Below are 21,770 nucleotides of genomic sequence, written 5' to 3' on the forward strand. Positions count from 1 at the left end.
TGGCATATAAATTTTGTTAATGCTGGTCAATGAGAAGGTAAATCACTGAAAATCAAGCCGAAATACCGGCTCGGAATACCACCATGGAAACGTTATGAGAAGATTAGGATCTCCCACTCAATGAGTGTGAGTGTGAGTGAGCGTTTTGAATACAAGCGTTAATGTAGGAGACCGTGTTAAGCTGTAAAATATACATGCATATTATTTGCTTATCAGGGGTCTCCGTGGAGAGCGATTGGGTGGGGGGGCATGTTTATAATATATTCATCTTAACAGACTGTAAAAACAATTGATTTGAAAATGAATTAATCCTGCGTATCCAAACACAGGATATCCTGGGTATCCAATTATCGTGCTGGCTATGCCACTGGTCTGATGCATAGGCACCATTAGATAATATAACACTTTCAGTAAATAATAATGAAATCTGATTACGAAGAATATCCAATTTTACATTTATTGTGATCAAATGAGACCAATATAAGATCTATGGCTATGCAGTTATGCACCTATTCCTCAACTATCTATGCAGCGGAAATCATGTTGTTCGAATCAATTGCAAAGTGAATAATAATGAATATACTGCTTGCATGCACGTGGTACAAGTTAGCTTTTCATAAATTTATTTAGATCTACATATGCAGTGCTATACAAAAGTAACTTAAACAAAAACCGCAGCTAACTTAGGTCAAACCGAGCTCTGACCGTGGCTGAACCGAGGTGAAACCGAGGTAAAACCGAGGTTGAACCTCGAATTTGTCGCCACCTGTCTTCCCGTGACTTTGGAGTATAATCTTGAAAGACCTATAAAGATTCTTACCCTGACGTATGTGATTGAATAAACACGCGCACAAACGTTAGATTTTAAAATTCGTTATCAGCGCATGAACAAAAATGTGTCATCAACTCGTGTTTACTCGTCAGAATGGCAATAGTATACGACAAATCTTATCGTGTAGATAGGCCTTAATAACATAAAATAATCAAACGTTTTCCGAAAGTCAACGACTTGACAACAAGAAAAAACTCGCTTCTGGGCCAGAGAAATATTTAGGAAGCGAGAAGAGCTTTGCGCGTACCATAAACTAGTCCTTAAACTTCGTCGGCATGATAGAGAATACTTCATATTCTTTTATAATACTTCAATATTATGGTATTCCTTACTTATTTGGTATGAATTTCAATTTTTTCCGTATGTCACCGGACCGTTTTGGCCAGAATTTCGTCGTTTCTTGTCGTTATATGTCTTTGAGATAGGGTTTGTCCTATCCCAACGACATTGTCGTTTTCGGTTTTTCTGTGTTGTTATCGGTTTTTCAAGATCACTCTAAAGACTCCAAAAGACAGGTAGCGACAGATAACGATCTTATACAAACTGGGCTTAAGATGTTTTCGATATGATTACTGTGTCGTCGTTCTTAGCAGTTCTTAACGTTCCATTCGGAAGAAAAAGGCAACCGCGATCGTATTTTTCCCCTTGCAGTCCTCTGCGGTTTTTATCGGTCGACCGCAACCGAAGCGCAACCGGAAGCGCAACCGAAGTGTTGGGTTATTTCTGAACAGTACTGCATGTATTCTTAAAGGACATAAACATGACCGCCTCAAAGCTTATTTCTTTAGCAGGGTGCCTATATTAAATAAACTATCGACATGAACATAATTATGAAAATTAACGTATTAATATTCTCTAAATGGATATTGCAAAAGCACCACCAAAATGTGAAGTAGTGAATACGATCAATTACTCAATTTTTTCTTCAACAACGAAAGGATACTGCTGTTATTTTGGGGTTATGAAATAGCTTATTCTATGTGTATAGAGATTTATGCACACTAGAATAATAAAAAAAAAATCGTATTTCACTGGTTAAATTAAACTTCATGCAATTTGATTAGGCCTACTATTTTTTCACGCTTCAAAAATGCCATACACGGCTTCAAAAGTGAAAAATTGTCGTATGTCATTTTGGCGCGGCAATCTGTTTACATTTTTTCAAGATGGCTAGGAAATATAGGATTGAGATTCAAAACACATGTCTCAAATTCAAGAAATTTTTGCATTCGGCACATTTCAAATCATTCGAGAAGAATATACAACCTCTATTGAACGAAATTTCAAAGAAACTGAACTGTGATAGATATTTTTATGTCTTGATGCACAAAATTTCGATTTTTGTTGCTCGCTGTGTGTTTTTGTGTATTAAAAACGTGTCATTTTCAATTGATCTCTATACACATTTGATGAACAAATTATTTCATTGTTGGCTTGTTTGTACTATTTTCATCATGCACTTCTTCGATTTTTATCAGTCTCTGTTAGCGAAAGGATCCCTCAGCGCGTCGTGTGCATAAGGTCTATCATCAATCCTGTGATTGATCAACCACGACACAAACTTTCGAGCATTAGGATCAGTAAGTTTCTTGGCATTTACAACGTCTCCTTTCATAATATTTCCCATTTGATCTAACGAAGAACCGAAAGGGTGTTCACCTTTGGTTAAGATGAAGAAAGCAATCATACCCACAACAAAGACGTCAGATTTTCTTTTGAAAGCACCTTCTTCGTTTCTATCTATGGCCTCAATTACTTCCGGCGGCATCCAGCCCGGAGTTCCTTTGGCATACGTTTTAAGTGTGGATTTACCGTCCTTTAGAACGCGGCTTATTCCAAAGTCGGCCAATTTCATGCGACCTTCGACATCAACCAGGACGTTTGATGGTTTTAGATCTCTGTGCAATATTCCTTTACTATGAAGAAATTCTAGTCCTGATAGAATTTCGCAGATCATTTGTGGACCATGCTCTTGTAGATGTCCAATACTGCTTTCATGAACAAGTTCTCTCAAAGTTTCTTCGCAAAGATCAATAATGAGATACATGAAGGTATCATCACGGTAAAAGTGCCGATAGCTTACAGTAAATGAAGAGTCATTCGTTTTAAAAAGACTCATAATTTCCTTCTCGTTTTCGGCTGTTTTATCCTCACTTTGAACTAAAATTCTCTTAACAGCAACTTCACTTCCATCCTTCAGGATACCAACATAGACACACGAGAATCCACCATCGCCAATCTTGAATTGTGTGCTTGCGATAAAAGCCTGCATCGGTATTTCAGCCTATTGACGAAAAACCATGAATATTTTTACGATATATTAATATACACGCATGTTCTCTATACTGCTACTCATACATAACCTAAGTAAATTTTTGGTGAAGTTAGATCACACATTCTTAAAGCTAAGGAAATAAACAGGGCCGCCCCTCACCTCGGTTAAACGAAATTAGTTAAGCGTAGGGATGGTAACATGATTGTTAGAAAATTTATGTGAGAAATAGAAAAAGAGAAAAGTATGGAAATATTTTTCTGCGCGTGGAAACACTGTAGTCATAGCAACTCGCAAGTCGCAACGGCCGTATATCTTTAAAGAATCAAAGTTTAGTTAAGTTCGTATATTTTTAAAGAATCAAAGTTTACCGTCATATTTTTGTGAAAAAATGGCAAAAATACGACAAGATTTTTACCTTTTTATGGAAGTTAAGTTACTCATCTATAGTGAGTGTCATGGCAAATTATTTTAATTATTAAATACCTATGTCTATGAAATATAACATCAGACGTCTCATACAACTTCCGAAGTTTTATGTTACGCTTCCACTGGTTTTTCACGGGAATGTTTTGATTTTCTTCTCTTTTTGTCATTATGAAAACGGAGTTTATAAATGAAATTATAATGTCGTTTATCACATAACACATTCAGATTTATAGTGAAATACGTTTGAGAATATTAAAGTTGTGTTTACCTGTGTTGGATGAAAAATTATCAAGTGTAGAATCTTCCGACTTCATTATACCAGAGCAATGCGACTCGCGTTCGCTTGCGAGAGTTTTGAATTGAATATAAAAATACAAATTGTATTCCTGGGATGCATATGATTATACACGGTGAATTCGGTCGAAAATTTGGTTTTGTTATTTGTTAAACCGTGAAAAGTCCTGAGCTCATTCGAGTTTCCCTCTAATTTAGTAAAAATACATATATTTCATATTTATGAAAATATAAATTTGTAAATTTCATCAAAATTTTGCTAAATGACAGTTATTCATTGACGTTTGAAAATACAAATTTTTGTCTCGACCAATCAAGAGCTTAGTAGTTGACACTGGCGCATGCGCGTAACGTAGAAGACCGTCCATGGCGTGAGGTCCATTGCATAATGGCGGACGACTTTGATTTCGCACTTGCACATCGTGGGTGTAAATATCCGAGCGGAATTAGTACCCTCGCACGGTGCTCCGCACCGGCTCGGGGATTGGAGAGCTTTAGGTTTGACTACGGCTCCCGCTACCGCTACGAGATTCGTCACATTAGAGAGGTTAAGATACCCCGGTTCCGGTATACGGGTACGGGTGAATTACACGTACCCGTTACCGGTAAGACGGGTACGGTTTGCAACTTAAGAATTTTCTTAAATTCCGGGTAAGAACAACACCGGGTAAGAACTGACTATAAAAGTAAATATGTATTATACATTTCCATTGTAAGTCCTACTTAACTTTTATATAACTATAGTATTTCGTGTGTTTGTTTTGAAAATCAAAAATATCAAGATGGCGTTCATAAATTATGTTTGCAAACCATTTTTGAGAAGCCTGAACAATATGAACACCATATTAATACGTAAAATGTATTTTAAACGTGTTAAAGACACTCACCCGCTTCTCCATTTGTCCTTTATTAAAAAAACTTTGACCACTTTGTCTTTGTAGTTACCCGTTCGTTGTTTACGTGTAGACCGTCGTTTACAACGGGAAAACGGGTAGATATTACGGGTAAATATGCTGACATCAGCGAAAAATGGAAAACAAAATGGCGCTACCCGTACCCGTACACCGGAACCGGGGTATCTTAACCTCTCTATTGACGTGATATTCGTGATACTTCGTACTGACGCCAACCACTCGTAGTCATCGTTCATCTGACTACGGCGAAGAAAACTTCGTAGTCCTCACTACGTGATTTAAAAAGCAATAAAAGTTGACATTTTCTCGTTTTTTGCAGAAAATAATTTGAGAGAACTGTTTTCCCGACCGTGGCCTTTAATTATGTGTATTTTTCGAAATAGTAGGCGTAAAATTTCCGAAATATTTGACAGGATAAACATGCATTTATTACTGTGTTTGTGCTTACAGCCGGCTGAGACATGTTGGTAGAATGCATTTTATGGACCTATTATTGGAAATGCGGAGTAAGACGGTTCTTTGCTAGGAAAAATTAAGCGTAGAGCCTAGCGTGACAATGCAGGAATATTTGTTTTACTCTACAATTAATACAACTTTTTTGCCATCTAGTCACTTGAAATTAAAAAAATATAAACTTATAATACTAAACAATGTCTACCAAGTGTATTTTGCGATGAAATTTTAGCTTTAGGATATCCGTTTCGTACAAATATTGTTGTCAAAATTGCACATCGCTATAAACTTGTTCCGTTTAAGAAAATTTGTTTTCAATCTGATCGGCAACTCCAGTTGTAATTCGTAAAACAGTACACCTGGTTGAATTTAAGAGTAATTCCATTATTATCCAAAAAAAACCATTTAAAACCATGAAACAAACAAAAAATCAAATTTCTTTCAAATTCGCTCTGCATCTGCAATGTCTCGCGAGTCACGCGCGAATGAAGCCAAAAATTTGCCAAAAAAAAAAATTTGTGTCTGGAGGTAAAGTCCCGCAAATTTTGGTTTCACAAAAACAATGAGGAAGTATCATTCCAGTTATTTATTATAGTTCACTGGTAAAATCTAAAGCTCTCTATTATATAGCTCCGGCCTACGCTCCGCGTGGTTTCAATGATTCGTATTTAATTTAATTACTATGGAAACCTATCAAAAATGTCCTTAATGTATGAACTATTATTTACTAAATATTACCTTTAACTGGCTGCAATTAATTGTTTTCAACATCTGAATTTTCTTACGATGTTTTATGGACCTTTTTAGGATAGTTGCAATTTCATCATGACCAAGATGAATACTCCATTGAAGAAGACTCATTTGCCTTCCTTCAACGAAAAATGTCCCAGCTCTCCATACATCTATGCCCTGGTCTAAAAGGCGATTGACCAAAATAACCGAATTCTTTACCACAGCCATCTTCAAGATGTGAATGCCAAGACTATGATCGTCAACTTCACTTTTCAGAGTAATATCAGCACCCTGTGCAACTAAATAGTTTACAATTTCTAGTGCACCAGCATTGACAGCAGCGTGCAAGACTGTTCGTCCATCAGTTCCTTTGATATTCACATCAGCGCCCTTCTCGACTAAGTGTCTTATAATGTTCATATCACCGCCAACAACGGCAGTGAAAAGAGCTGTCGAACCGGCAAGGTCATTACTAATTAAATCAGCGCCTTTCTCGACTAAATATCTTACAATGTCTAATTCACCAACATCGATAGCTGTGCAAAGAGCTGTCCACGCATCAGGATGCTTGCCATTTTCGTCAATCTCCCGCTCGAATAGATATTTCACAATGTCTAATTTGCCAAAAGAAATGGCGGCAGAAAGAGTTTTCCACGTGTCAGGATTCACATCAGCGCCCTGCTCAACTAAATATCTCACAATGTCCAATCCACCAATTTTGATAGCAGTGCAAAGAGCTGTCCATGCGTCCGGATGTTTTCCATTTTCATCAACTTCCCGCTCAAAAAGATATCTCACAATGTCTAATTTACCAGATGAGATTGCAGCAGAAAGAGCTTCCCACCTTTTAGTAAGTTTACCATTTACATCAGCACTCTCCGCCACTAGATATCTTACAATATCTAATTTACCAACGTCAATAGCAGTGTAAAGAGCTGTCCACATGTCCGGGTGTTTCCTATTTTCACCAGCGTCACGCTCAAATAGATATTTCACAATTTCTAATTTTCCAGAAACAATTGCAGTGCAGAGAACTGCCCATCTATCCGGTTGCTCCTCATTTACGTCAGCGTCCTGCTCAAGTAGATACCTCACGATGTCATATTTACCACCAACAACAGCAGTGCAAAGAGCCGTTTCTCGCCAACGAGAGCCACTTTCAATCGCATCAGCGCACTGATCAATTAGATATCTCACAAACTCTAGTTTACCAAGATCAATAGCAGTATAAAGAGCCCTCTCCGCGTCAGGATGCTTGCCATCAACATCACTGCCTTGCTCAATTAGATATCTCACTATGTCTAGTTCACCAATTCTAATAGCAGTGTATAGAGCTGTCCACGAATCAGGATGCTTGCCTTTTTCATCAGCGTCTCGCTCGAATAGATATCTGAATATGTCTGTCTTACCAGAATCAATTGCAGCGGAAAGAGCTGTCCACCTGTCAGGATTCTTGCCATTCACATCAGCGCACTTCTCAACTAGATATCTCACGATGTCCAATTTACCAACATCAATAGCAGTGTAAAGAGCTGTCCATGCATTCGGATGCCTGCCATTTTCATCAGCGCCCCGCTCAAATAGATACCTCACAATGTCTAACTTACCAGAAACAATTGCAGCGGAGACAGCTGCAAACCTATCCGGGCGCTTTACATTTACATCAACGCCTTTTTCAACCAAATATTTGACAATATTTAGCAGTTTATTGGTAACAGCAATGTGTAGAACTGTCTTTCCATTGGCATCCTTGGTATTTACATCAGCACCACATTGTTCAACCAAATATTTGATAATATCCATCGCACCAATAGCAACAGCATGATGTAAAGTTGTGTTGCCTGACTCATCTTTACAATATATATCAGCTCCACAATCGTCAACGAAGTATTTCACAATTTCTAAAGAACGAGACTCTATTGCGCTGTGAAGAGCCACGCAATTCTTGAAAACTCCATTCGGGAGCATGTTCAACGAAGCACTTAGCAAGATCAAGTTAACCATGTTTTGTCGCGACCAATAAAACTGTTTCACCGTCTGCGTTTTTCGAACGAACGTCTGCCCCATGGTGAACCAAATATACGATCATTTCTGCATCTACTGGACTAAACTGAAAAGCACGCCAAAGAATTGTACTCTTCCAACGGTCTTCTTTGTTTTCACCATATTCAACTTGTTTCCTTATTTCCTCCCAAAACTGCAGTTTTTCCTCTTCTTTGTCGGTGTGTCTATTTTCACTCGAATCTTGCTTTTTATCAATATCTAAATCAAAGTATCGAGAGGAATACTTAATTTCTATTTTTCACTGGCGCTTAAAAAATCTACCTTCAACGACAAAATCTATTTCCTGAATCCCAAATAATAATTCAAAAAAATATTTTGTTTTCTTGTATGTAATCTGCTACACCTATACTGTTTTTATACTATATTCATAGTATGGAAATAGCAATTATTTAATATGTGATAATATAAACCTCTATATTATTTCCTAATTGGAAATATTTCATATCCATACTTATGATTTCTATAATATGGATTTTGAAAAAATCAACAAGACCAAAACGCTTCTTGGGGACGGGAGGGAGGGGGTTGGTGCGTGGGCGTTCCGTAAACCATACCCTTTTGGAAAAAAATTGAACGAAATTAGAAAAGGTTAACGTAATTTAATATTATTGGCCCTCAAAGGGAGAAATACCAGAGCAATTTCAGACCAGCGTAATTTTTCACCTTATTATCTACTTCAAAATTCAAACAGTAAATGAGTTTCTAAGTTTTTAAAAAGGTGCTAGACGACATATGCCTTATATACATGAATGACATATAGCATGCGTCGAGGAGCGTGGGTGGAAACGCCTGGCTTGCAAGGTTGATAGCCGATATGTTTACACGAAAGCGGTCTTGGTACGGATGAGGAAGAAAGAGCGATAGATGACTCTCATAGCGAGTAATTTAACTCAACACAAATTAAGAAAAGGAAAGGCTGTGATAGATTTTACTGTTGCAACGTGACGTCACGTAGGATACTGCATTGCGAGAGGTACTTTTAAAAGTAGAATATTTAGTAATGGAAGAATCAGCTTGCCACGGCCATGACCATGGCGAAGCATAATTTCGAACGTTACGCCTAGCGAATTAAAATATGTGACATGAAAGTATTAAAATGTCCTTTCAGCATTCAGAGTGGAGATTTTGAAGAAATCACGTTTCCAACTATGATTGTAACAATTTTTTTCAAAACACCTAGTTTTGACTACCCACTACCCACTAAACTACCCATTTTATATTATCAAGGCTCCCCATTTTGGAAAATAGGACCGCTTTTAGGTAATCTTGCAAAATATCGCTGTTTTGTTTGTAAAGCTTATTTCCATATCAAATAAATTAATATTTGACCAAATTTTTTCAGCTGCGCTCTATCTACTCTCAGGACGCTGGTTTCAAAATAATTAATGGTGATGCTATGCATACTTACCGATGCCGCATTCGCTTCTTTGATTTTCATTAACAGCATTAGGTTGTTGTTTATCGTCAGACCCAGAGGGATTGACCAAATTACCTAACGTCCTAAAGCGATTGTTTTCAGCGTTGTCCTCGGTCAAGATAACTTCTTCTTCTTCTTCTGTGGATCCAGTCATGTTATCTGGAAATGTCGCCATTTTTGAGTAAAACGGTCTAAAGTGAAAACGCCAAAAAAGAAAGAAATTCATACATAAATTCGTCTTATATCTGACTGATTTCTTTTGTTACTTTTTGTGTCTACGGTTGTACAAACATGAATATATGACTACACCCCACTCCCCAAATAAGCTTTAGCGACAGCCCTGTGCATAGATTCTGTTGTCGATACTGTTAATATCGTGGACATCCCGCGCATGCTACTAATATTAATGAGCTAACGGTAAACCAACAGCGAGAGTTTTTCAAGATATTATTTTACATTTTGAATTTAATATACATTCGATATTGTGTTGAGATTTAGTGATTTTTTCGTAGAGACGTATGTACATACCGGAGAATAGACAGGCACTTTACGAAACGTGCCACCTCTGAGACGGAATTTAGTGAATTTGTTGTTATATTCGACAACATTTCGGTGATTTTATACGCGATTGCTTGCGAAATATGGCAGAAAAAAATGCCATGTCGACATTCGACGTTAAATTAACACAACTTCAAATGACACGCGAGCGAACCGATGCAGACATGCAGTTCTTGATTCTAATAAAGATACTGCGATTAAGTGACAACTGGGAGCTTTGAAAGGTGTTAACAAACGAGGTAGAGAGATTGAGACGAGACGTAGAAGCGTTGAAAATCGAGCAAAAGGTGAATGAGATCGATCTTGCTACGTGGAAGTCTCAAGTAGAGACTGATTTAGGAATAGCAGACGACGAAGTGAAACGCTTGGAGAAATGGCAGGACGATTGCACGCCGGAAAAGGAGAGAAATGCTTTCGAAGAGAAATTGAAATACGAGAAAAAAAACCTACACGAAACTAAAATTCCCAAATGAGGAAGCACCAGCGAAGAAGAGAGGTATCTTGCGCAAATTGGCGAAGATTTTGTCCCCGACGGGTTGGTTTCCCCTCTGATTTTAGAAGAAAAATTTTTGTTCCGGGACGTGTGCGATGCGAAACTCTCGTGGGATGCGAAGGTAAGTAAGGAAAAATGGCGGCGGTGCGAGAGACGTTCTGGATCCCCCGCCTTGCAGCCCAGTGAAAACGATACGCATGGAGAAAGGAATATTTGGCAGTCTTACGGGAGAGGTACAAAATGACCCACAAGAAGAGCAAGTTTCAGTCCAAATCTGGAGAAAGAGCAAGTTACAGTCTAAATGTTGTGTAAATACAGAACGAGAACAAAAATCGAGGTACGTGGCCTTAATTAAGGAAGCATAGAAGAAACCTATTCTGGAAAGGATAACGTGATACGTGGAGTATGTCTGAAGACCTCAAAAGGAACTCTAGAAAGGGCTGTGCAGCTGCTTATTCCGTTACAACTGACGTGCGATGTTGTAACAGAAGTGCCGATTCTGAACCCAAATGCGGTAGAATTCGAACCACGTCCCCGGCGAGACGCATTAGCTGGAGCAAAACTCCGAAAAGAACATATCAAAGCCGCAGATCATGAGTAGAGGAAGGGAAAATGAATGAGAAGAGACATTGACGATAACTCTAGGTTTAATATTTCGTTGTGTTATGGTATACACCTCTTACAGAGTGTATACGGGGTAATGTGTCGGAACTGTCAATATCGTGGACATCCTGCGCATGCTACACGTGAGCACTGGGCATATTAAAAAACTAACGGTTTTTTAGTTCTGAGCATGGTGTGATTTGTGTGTAAACCAAGAGCGAGAGTTTTTCAATATATTATTTTACATTCTGAGGTTTTAGCGATATTTTGTTGAGATTTAGTGCTTTTTTTCGTAGAGACATACCGGGGGAGGCAGGTACTTTACGAAATTGTCAAAAGTATTTTTGTAAAATATTTTCTTAGAATACAAATTAAATGGGGGTTTATGCATACCTGTAAAGTTTACGCACCTTACGCCTCAGTGAATCCAAACTTAAGAGTAAAGGTAAATTGGGAGTTTTGAATCCTTAAAACAAGATGTGGGAAGCTGAAAGCTCTTGAGAATAAACTTTGTATTTTAATTCCACTATCTTAAAGTGTCAAAACAGTGTCAGTATTCACTGTCAAAGTTTCCTTATACAAAGCATTAAAAGGTAAATTAAAAGTTGAAATCAAGTATAGCTATGTACAATATATATATATTGTTTCCGTAGAATAGTTATGATTTTCTTAGAAAAGAAAAAAAAAAATTTTTCGGAAAGACGAAGGAATATATTGGAATGACAGCAGGAGACTTCAAGAAACGTTTTGCCAACCATAAGAAGTCTATATGAACAATATTAAATATTCGACGGAAACAGAGCTCTCGAAGTATGCGTGGAAATTGAAGCAAAGCGAAAGAGAATTCACAATCAAGTGGTCCCTTCTAAAGCATGTCCCTATATTTAGACCTAGTGGGAGAAGCTGCAACCTTTGCCTGGAAGAAAAGCTGTTTATTTTGAAAGCAGACAAAGACAGAGTGCTGAATAAGCGCTCGGAGTTGTTTTCTAAGTGTAGACACCGCTTTAAATACAGTGCGCACAAATTCAAACCTTAGGCGCACGCGCTAGTATGCGATCCTTACGCGTCAAAAACCGTCAAATGTATCCATTCGCCTGAAACACCGTGTAGCGATGACAATATTTCTAGATTAAACATTTATATATATATATATTAATATATATATATATATATATATATTATATATATATATATATATATATATATATATATATATATATATATATATATATAAGGAACTTCGAATAAGTTTCTCAACTGTAAAGAGAGATAATTTTCTTGTATGATTGCATGGCGACTTTAGTAATTATAATAACTTGTAGGTACACCACGTAAGTATTAAATACTGCAAAGCTTTCGGTCCGTTAACCCGGACCTTCATCAGTGCAATTACTTGAATACACGTTTGCGCGTCACTTAAATATCATGTTAGTCGTGATTAGTTTGCTCGCGCTATTAATTAAACGGTTTCATTTAATTAAGTTCTAATTAATGCGCGCGCCCTAGACAAGTATTTGACTAAGAGACACCGAAAAGAGCACGCCACGTACTATTAAGTGGCTTTCCCTCTTGGACGATAGTTTGATGTTTATAAATTTCAATAGATTCTCTCATTTTACGAGAGACAGTAAACTTATCGTTTGCTAAAACGACCGGTAGAACAAACGACATTTTGGAGAGACCGGTAGAAATCTCTCAATACGTCTTAAAGAACATAAGACGAACTGCGAGAAAGGTAAACTGGATAAGTCTGCAGTAGCTCACCATGCATGGACTTATGATCATCGCATTAAATGGAACGATGCTACCATTTTAGCAAACGATAAGTTTACTGTCTCTCGTAAAATGGGAGAATCTATTGAAATTTATAAACATCAAACTATCGTCCAAGAGGGAAAGCCACTTAATAGTACGTGGCGTGCTCTTTTCGGTGTCTCTTAGTCAAATACTTGTCTAGGGCGCGCGCATGAATTAGAACTTAATTAAATGAAACCGTTTAATTAATAGCGCGAGCAAACTAATCACGACTAACATGATATTTAAGTGACGCGCAAACGTGTATTCAAGTAATTGCACTGATGAAGGTCCGGGTTAACGGACCGAAAGCTTTGCAGTATTTAATACTTACGTGGTGTACCTACAAGTTATTATAATTGTAAAGAGAGAGTTTGATCCTATTATTATCAACGACAAAAACATCGAAGTAGTCCAGTGTGAAAAACTACTCGGTTTAACCATCTCCGACAACCTCAAATGGAATAAACATATTGAGACTGTATGCAAGAAGATTTCAACTCGTCTATACTTCTTGCGACAATTGAAACGGGCAAAGTTACCATCCAAGGATCTTCTCTTGTTCTATGTTACTTGTATTCGGCCGGTTGCTGAATACGCGTGCGAAGTATTCCACGATTCCCTTACAAAATACCTGTCAGACGATCTCGAAAGATTACAACGCCGAGCTTGCAGAATAATCCTCCCCGAACATTCGTACGAGGATGCACTTAATCAACTAGGTCTCTTGTCACTGTTCGATCGAAGACAAAATTTGACCGATAAACTTTTTCGGCAAATTGTTAATGATCCGCAAGACAAATTACACCATTTATTACCAGCATTAAATCTATCTGAGGCATCTCTGAGAGAAAGAAGAATATTTCAAGTTCCAAACTGTAGAACAATTAGATTTAAAAACGATTTTATCAATTTCAATTCTAGTAAATACGTATAATATATCTGAGACACTAAATAATGTAAATAGATAGTTTTACCAATTGAACCTCCACTTTTATGGATTTTAATAACATAGATCATACTTTTTGTAACACTTAAGGTTTTTCAGCCGGAGCCTATTGCCGAGGCTGCAAGTTTTAAGTCAATAAACCATCTATCTATCTATCTATATATATATATATATATATATATATATATATATATAATATATATATATATATATATATATATATATATATATATTTATAATATTTATATATATATATATCACTGTTAATTTTGAGGTGCTAAAATAGCACCAGCGTAGGTGCCAAATCAACACATTGCAGTGGTGTTAAATAGAAAGTGCTATTTTGACACCAATTTCGGTGCTAATTTAACACCACCAAATCTGAAATTACGCTAAAAGTGCCAATATGACACCTTATAATTTCAGCACCATTGCAAGGTGCTGAAATAGCACCTATTTCGCAGACGGAAAGTGCTAAAATAACGCCAGATTGAGAGTTAAAGTATGGGGTGTCAAAATAACACTAAATAGCGGTAGAGAATTTTCGACTTTATTACAAAGTCATTTTCAGACAGAATGGATAGGGAAAGAGCGGTTATTTAAGTTATTGGAAAATAAATCTGTATTTTCGAATCAATGTTTTAGAACAAGAAATTCCTGTGCGTTTTCGCACAACTATTCATCTGAGTGATCTGACGACATGGAAATTCGGCTTGTTCCTATGATACGAAAAAACCCAATAGAGACGAATACTAGACAAATGGTACATCGATAGTGATGCATTGTCCTTTTCATTTCATCAAACTATGTTATTCCGTGCTATATTTTCGGACTGCTGCTTATGTATTGATTGCTACAAAGTATTTATTTCGCAATCGCCTGATATGTATGTCCATATAAGGAACAAAATATAACACGTGATCAGCGCCTGTATGCAAATTTTGAGCGCGTCGTTTGAAAACTCTTTTGAATCGTATTTCATACTGCAGTGTTGAAGATGTTTTCAGCGTATTTTCTTAACTATTTTGGTACTTCTAAATATGCTGAACAGCAACGGACTCACATAAGGAAATATCAAGACAATTGGCTATGATATTATCTCAGAAATATCTTGGTAAGTTGAATTGAATTTGATCGAGTACCACGTTCGCTCAAACGGCCAAATCGCCAAACAAACAAATGTGTGTTATTTATTATTATAGAGAAGCCAAATGAATTCTACTTTTAATACTGCGATGATCTCTTTAGCAATCTGGGTCAAAGAAAATATCATTGCAATAATAGGTATCTATTCATGTTTATTTTACCGTGATTTTATGAAGCATCTGCGCTAGGCTCTTATATTGATGTAATTTAACGATATTTTATCCTATATTAGCAGTTGACAATTTGTGCCCTATTTGATACATTTGATGTTAGAGAACGTTTTTTGTTTCATGGAATATATGTGCCTATGTAATATGTCTTTTGATAACATTATTGAGACATAAAATCTCCTACAGGTTACCTGAAAGTACTATCTAATAGCCTGCTGAAAAATTTGAATTCAACTTGTATTCTTACAAATACTGTCAGTCATTCAATTGCCCAGCCATTGATTGTGTTCTATAGTGAGGTTGAATTGTGGACTGATACATTTATCAACTATAAATAAATCTACAATACCTATGATTAATTATAATTCTTGTCTATTTCAAGTTTTCACCAAGATTGAATGAAGGCGTCAAATGTGGCAAATTAAGGGGAAACTGTAATTCTAATGATATGACAAGGGTATGAAGGGATATTTACTGTCAACAATGAAAGTGTATACAATTAATGTATCCAACCATGGAAGAAAAACAAATTATTTCATCTATGATAATTTAGAAATATCCCTTCCTTGCTGACTCAATTGTGGTTGTGGAACAGTAAGTGATAACCTTGTTGTTGTAATCTTTATGATTATCTGTGTTTGCCAAACTTGGTTTCTGTCGACCCTTTTCATCTTAGATTTTGTATTTTGTGTGGTTTGTATTTTGAAAATATTCCTGAAAATCCTAATCCTGATTTTAAAATGTTCCTGAACTAGGGTGTCAGTATAGTTGAATAGTTGGGAGTAGGAAATTGAATCTGGTAGTGGTTGTAGGCATGCTATCAAAAAATACAGTATAGCACCTCTATTATACGTATATACCCTTTATTAAATGGATCTGACTTGTTAAACATGATAATTCAATTCATTCTGATACAGGGTTCATGGACCATAACAAGGCCATAGGTTGAAACAATTTTAGAAGAATATCCTGCACTTCAGCTTATTACAGAGGTAAGTTTGCTTTTAGTTTACAGCATTCATGTTGATAGAAGGTACCTGTTGGATTGATGTCAAGTGCTCTATTTCAACACTTTGCCATAATTCTTGTTGACGAACAATCCAAACAGATAATTGACTGTCAAATTTCTTTGTTCGACATACCTACCCCTAACCCTAAGTGTGACAAAACTCTATGGGCTGATTTTGTTTTTTAGACACTGTTAAAGTCCTCTTTAAAAATATTTGTTATTTATTATACGTTGTTGATTTCATAGATCAGGACCCAAGGCTAATTCGTTCAGATGACCTTTCAGATGTTCAAACTTTCATGATTGCGGTGGAGGGGCAAATGTTAACTTATCAAAGAACAGACTCAACTTCATTTTATCTACTAAACATGGAGTACATTGCTGGTGTGGCAAATGTGTGTGCATTTTTGGAAACTGCTCTCGTCGGGAAGCCTTAGGACAAAAACTTTTGAAGGACGTTAAGTACCGTAAAAATTTTAAACATTCTTGTAGCTACGTAGATTTTCCAGTCAGAGCATATGAAGAAATAAATATTTTTTAATCGCATTTGGTCTACTTCGTATGATTATAGCTTATGCTATTTAGTCGCTCCATTGCTAGCGCTAAAAGTGCAAAAACTAATCCACACAAACTTCAGGTGTTAGATTAACACCAAAAGTAGGCGTCAAACTAGCACCAAAGATCGTGCTAATTTGACACCTTAATTCGCGGTGTCAATTTAGCACCCGATATGGTGTTATTCTGTACCTTTTTATTTGACACCTTTTTTAGTGTCAATATGACACCGCAAAATTAACATATATATATATATATATATATATATATATATATATTAATATATATATATATATATATATATATATACACCCGTTTGCAAAAACGTTGGCCGCTGATAGATAGATAGATACTCGAAGTCTAATTAGAAATGCATATCATTTGCATGGGATTTCAATCATATTACACAACATATGCAATTCTAATTAGATTTCGAGTATCTATCTATATATCTATCTGCGGCCAACGTTTTTGCAAACGGGTGTGTATATATATATATATATATATATATATATATATATATATATATATATATATTTATTGAAAGACTAGCTTAGCTACTCGGAGTTTCACGCTATAAAGCGATCATTTATAGCGTGAAACTCCGAGTAGCTAAGCTAGTCTTTCAATAAATATATATTATCGCTCTGCCAGTAATGGTATTGAGCGCTCTCCAACCATTGTCAAGTTCTGTGATCTTTTTGTTACAGTCAATTATTTGGATATATATATATATATATATATATATATATATATATATATATATATATATATATATATTATACATTCTTACAATGCAGGAAATAAGTATAGTTAAAAATACGCGCCAAGTACTTTTTAAGATTTAAGATTACTTTTTAGATTTAAGATTAGTATTAAAAAGTAGCTACTTGGCGCGGATACCTACGTAATTTTAACTATACTTATTTCCTGCATTGTAAGAATGTTCATGACGACGATGAGATGAGTTGTGTGGCACTTGGACATTTGATATGTTAAGAATGTACATTCGCACTGATAAATACGTAAAATCGATCTCTCACATTCAGCTGATTAACGCTTTGAATGGACGTATGGCTTGGGTTGTGTGTGTGTTCCTTTCTCCTTTTAAATCGCCTCCTAGGGTCCCAAGGCCTAGGCACTCGTAATGAGTGAGCTGGTGAGGGAAAGGGACAATTTACATTCTTAGGTTTGAATATGCCCGTCAAGGGTAAGTATGGTAAACACGGAGAACATTTTTGCCTATATATATATATATATATATATATATATATATATATATATATATATATATATATATATATACATATATATATATATATATATATATATATATATATATATATATATATATATATATATATTGTACATACCTATACTTGATTTCAACTTTTAATTTACCTTTTAATGCTTTGTATAAGGAAACTTTGACAGTGAATACTGACACTGTTTTGACACTTTAAGATAGTCTCTGCTCTTTTCTACTATATAATTGTATTCATATAATCTTTGTAATTTAATTAACATAGTTTGTTACAATAGCACAACTTTATTCATAAAAATCTTAAATGTTTCCTGTTGATTTTAAATCTTAAGTGCATGAAGACAAAATTTCTTAAAATATTCAGCAGCCTGCACAGTTTGATTTGATTTCTTTGGGCAATGGTACGAATACCGTTTTTGTCTGAGACGTCTCTGCCGACAGTATAGGTTTTTTGGGGGCAAAACTTATTCTTCCATCCTTATTTTGGTCAATCGAAATAAACATTTGTCGCATGGGACATGTTTGCGACCATCATATCGCATTAAGTGTCTGATTCAACTTCCTGTTTCTTCATGCTAACTTAAGCACTTCCATTTTCTTTGTGCTTAACGTCAACTTCGGGTGAGAACTGTTTACTATAGCATACGACACGTTACGTTAACAAAAAGTGTAGGAATAGTGCGTTTTATTATGCGTACCCAAGTATCATATTCTGTGTACTTGATCGAGGCTAAACGACTGCACGCATATTTTGTGCACTTGATCGAAGCTAAGCGACACTGCATGCATATCCTGTGATCTCGAACAAAAAATAAACGGATGTACGCGTATTCTCTGTATATAATCTGTACTTGATCGAAGCTTAACGACACCGCACGCATATTCTGTGTACTCGATCAAAACTAAGCGAATTATAAATGTGCGTATGTTCTGTAGACTCAATCAAAACTAAAGGAAAGGGGCTAGTTGAATAAAACTCTTCAACTACATTTTGCCTAGTTAAATTTTAGTTAACTCAGAAATACATAACTCTGACTGGCCAATTATGTCCTTAACTACAGTTAAAATTTAACTATAGTCTTTCATACAACTGCCCTTGAACGCATATTCTGCATGTGACTTGATTGAGCAGCTAAACGACTGTCCATGCAGGAACGCAGCACCGAGTTAGTTTTAAGGAAGCCTGTTTACATGAGCCCGGTTACCCGAGATTCAACGAAGCGGGAGAGGACTTTGAGGTATTAAACAGCCCTTAGTAAATACTGATATGCGACGAGAACGAGGAGAATAACTGTTTTACTATATATACACAAGCGCTGGATAAAACAACTTTCAAATTTATTCGTAATTTGCAGAAATGCTGAATACACTTTCTTAAAACTTAAGTAAATAAACGCTATATCCTGAACATTTCAATGCGGAAACAGAACTGAATCAGAAATAAAACCATACATTTTCTACATCTATAGTTTTTAAGCTACCGTTGAATACTTTCATTTCAAAGTGCATTTTAGCCATGTAAAACTTGAAATTTATTGTCCATTTTATTAACCATTTTGTTTACGTTTCTCTACTAGAAAGATACGAGCTAATAGACAGCATTTATTCAGATTTCAAATTAACTAATCATACAGCGGGTAAAATAATAATAGCAAAAAGTAGTAAATAATAGTATTGGTAATTTATAGTAAGGAATGGCAATGTAACATACATTATAAGATCATGCGAGTGCTGAGACCTTACACGACATAGCTACCCATAGATCGCCACACATATTCAGGTATCAGCTGATCATCACATGATTTTTGATCGCTCATGAGTTTTGCCGCGCTCGAGAAAACTACTGGCATAACATAAGGTTTTTTCTCAATTTCCTACCTTTAATGCAGTTGGTGCGTGGTATACCTTGTAACAATAAAAAACACGACGATAATATTTCGAAAATGAATCAAATACTTGGTTAGATTGAGACTATCTTTGTATACAAAGCTTTTATATCATAGCTATATATTCCCTAAGAGGTTGATCAGGTATCAGGAATCAATTGCAAGTAGTGTATTAATAAGTGGTACTTGGCATCAACCAATCATCATTCAGCATGCTGTGATGCACATTCAAGATACCCTCTTTAAAACAGGAATATTCTATAACAAACGAAAGCGCAAGCAAGTTTTCTAGGAAGACTTAGCCGACCAAAACGGTTTATTGAAGAGCGCAGCGAACATGTACATGTTTAAGTCCTTTGCCAAAGTAATTATAGCCAACTTCTTGGATGGCAGCAAAAATAGTAAACTCGCAGGAACTATTAATTAAATAACCGATGTAGTGCAGTCTGACATGCAACTAATCGAGACTTTTCGCGACTAATAATGATATAATATAAGACCTCATTTCCTGTAAAATGGAGACAAGTGAGTCAGACAACTACGCCAACGTTAGATACACAATCAGCGTAGGAGTTGCCTAAAACAGCGATATCGTCGAGATAAATCACAAGGCCAATGCCTTTGCGGCGTTGCCGCGGCAAATGGCTAGAATGTGTTTCATAATTCTGATAAAAACACGCGGTAAACAATATAAGCCAAAAGCCAAAACAATAAATGCATAGAGACCCTTCCACCATAACCGCAAATGTTTATGGTAATCATCATGATGTATATAGGAACGGCAAATAGGCGTCTTTTAAATCAATTGTTAAAACAAATTCATTTAGTCGGAGCAACTCAACGAGAAAATTGATATTCTCCATTTTAAATGTATATAATTTTATATATACTTGACAACGGTGTTTAATAACTTTAAATTTATGACGGGTTGCATCTCGCCCGACTTCTTAGGAACGAAAAACAGATTTGAAAGGGATTCCTCCTTACTATATCAGCATCTACGAATAGCAATCTTTTGTAACATCTTACTTAGTTACTTCCAAATCAAGTAAATAAATATAATTCTCGTGTTTCAACTGCCGAAAACTTAAAGCCTGACGTCCGCTAACGATAACCCTGGCGCACTGTATGTAATATCCAGGGATCAGAAGTTATCATAGAGCAATTTGTGCGTGGTTAATAGTTTTGATCGGCCATCGACCTGGGGTTGACACACAACTAGGTTGTTTATTGTGGCTGTTGTGAACGAACTGATTGACCGCTCTGTCGACGGCCTTCCTGCTCGAACTAGTCTATATATAACCTTCAAACTTACAAATGCTCACAGCGTTCTTAACGGACATACATGTAGCACGCTTAATCTGAGCGATATTCCGAATACTCTGGGACAATTCGTCGCCAAAAAGCCTCGTCGAAACGCACTGGTTGTCAACCGGGCAAAGACAATCCTGAAGTAATACCGAGTTTAATAAGCAATTCTCTACGTTTCACTGATTGAGAATTCGTAAACAGCATTGCCGCTAACAATGTGACCGAATCAATACCTAAAGCGTAAAGGTCTGCGATGGGGATAGTTTCAGCTGCGGTGCCTTGCCTTTAACCATCTTATTTGCCATGCAACACTTTTAACGAATTGCTTTTGTAAGCTTTCAAGGCGAAGTTCTCGGCCTTTTGCGATGTCGGAGAAATCGTCCCATAACTCTGAATTAACTTTAGGAACGAGAAGGAGCAAACAGTTTCTTGGCTGAAGGTACCGCTCTTGAAGCTTTACAAGCTTATCATTCGACGAGTTTTCGAGCAAGCCTAATCCATTACCAGAAATTTGAGACATTTTGCGTCCGCGTTCGTGGGCAGCGTCCGCTTCTTGACCCAAGGAATGGTGAAAATTTCATAAAATGGCTCGATGGTATAATTATGCAATTATAATTATGCTTCA

At 36.4% G+C, this 21,770-nt stretch overlaps 1 protein-coding gene and 1 long non-coding RNA gene across 2 annotated transcripts; one reads left to right on the plus strand and one right to left on the minus strand.

Annotated features, from left to right (window-relative positions):
* Positions 1–1,961: 1,961 nt before the first annotated feature.
* Positions 1,962–7,894, minus strand: LOC114542623 (putative ankyrin repeat protein RF_0381). Its single transcript, XM_028562133.1, has 2 exons — positions 5,933–7,894; positions 1,962–3,116 (listed from the first exon to the last, which is right to left on the minus strand). The coding sequence occupies exons 1-2, from the start codon at positions 7,892–7,894 to the stop codon at positions 2,307–2,309; spliced, it is 2,772 nt and encodes a 923-aa protein (XP_028417934.1). The 3' UTR covers positions 1,962–2,306.
* Positions 7,895–14,652: 6,758 nt separating this feature from the next.
* On the plus strand, positions 14,653–16,825 carry LOC114542629. Its single transcript, XR_003689707.1, has 6 exons — positions 14,653–14,918; positions 15,007–15,088; positions 15,503–15,577; positions 15,674–15,714; positions 16,038–16,112; positions 16,376–16,825. It is a non-coding gene; the product is annotated as an uncharacterized LOC114542629 (long non-coding RNA).
* The last annotated feature ends 4,945 nt before the right edge of the window (positions 16,826–21,770 follow it).

Source organism: Dendronephthya gigantea, unplaced genomic scaffold (assembly GCF_004324835.1).
Source record: "Dendronephthya gigantea isolate DGI-Jeju-01 unplaced genomic scaffold, DenGig_1.0 000371F, whole genome shotgun sequence".
Taxonomy (NCBI): domain Eukaryota; kingdom Metazoa; phylum Cnidaria; class Anthozoa; order Malacalcyonacea; family Nephtheidae; genus Dendronephthya; species Dendronephthya gigantea.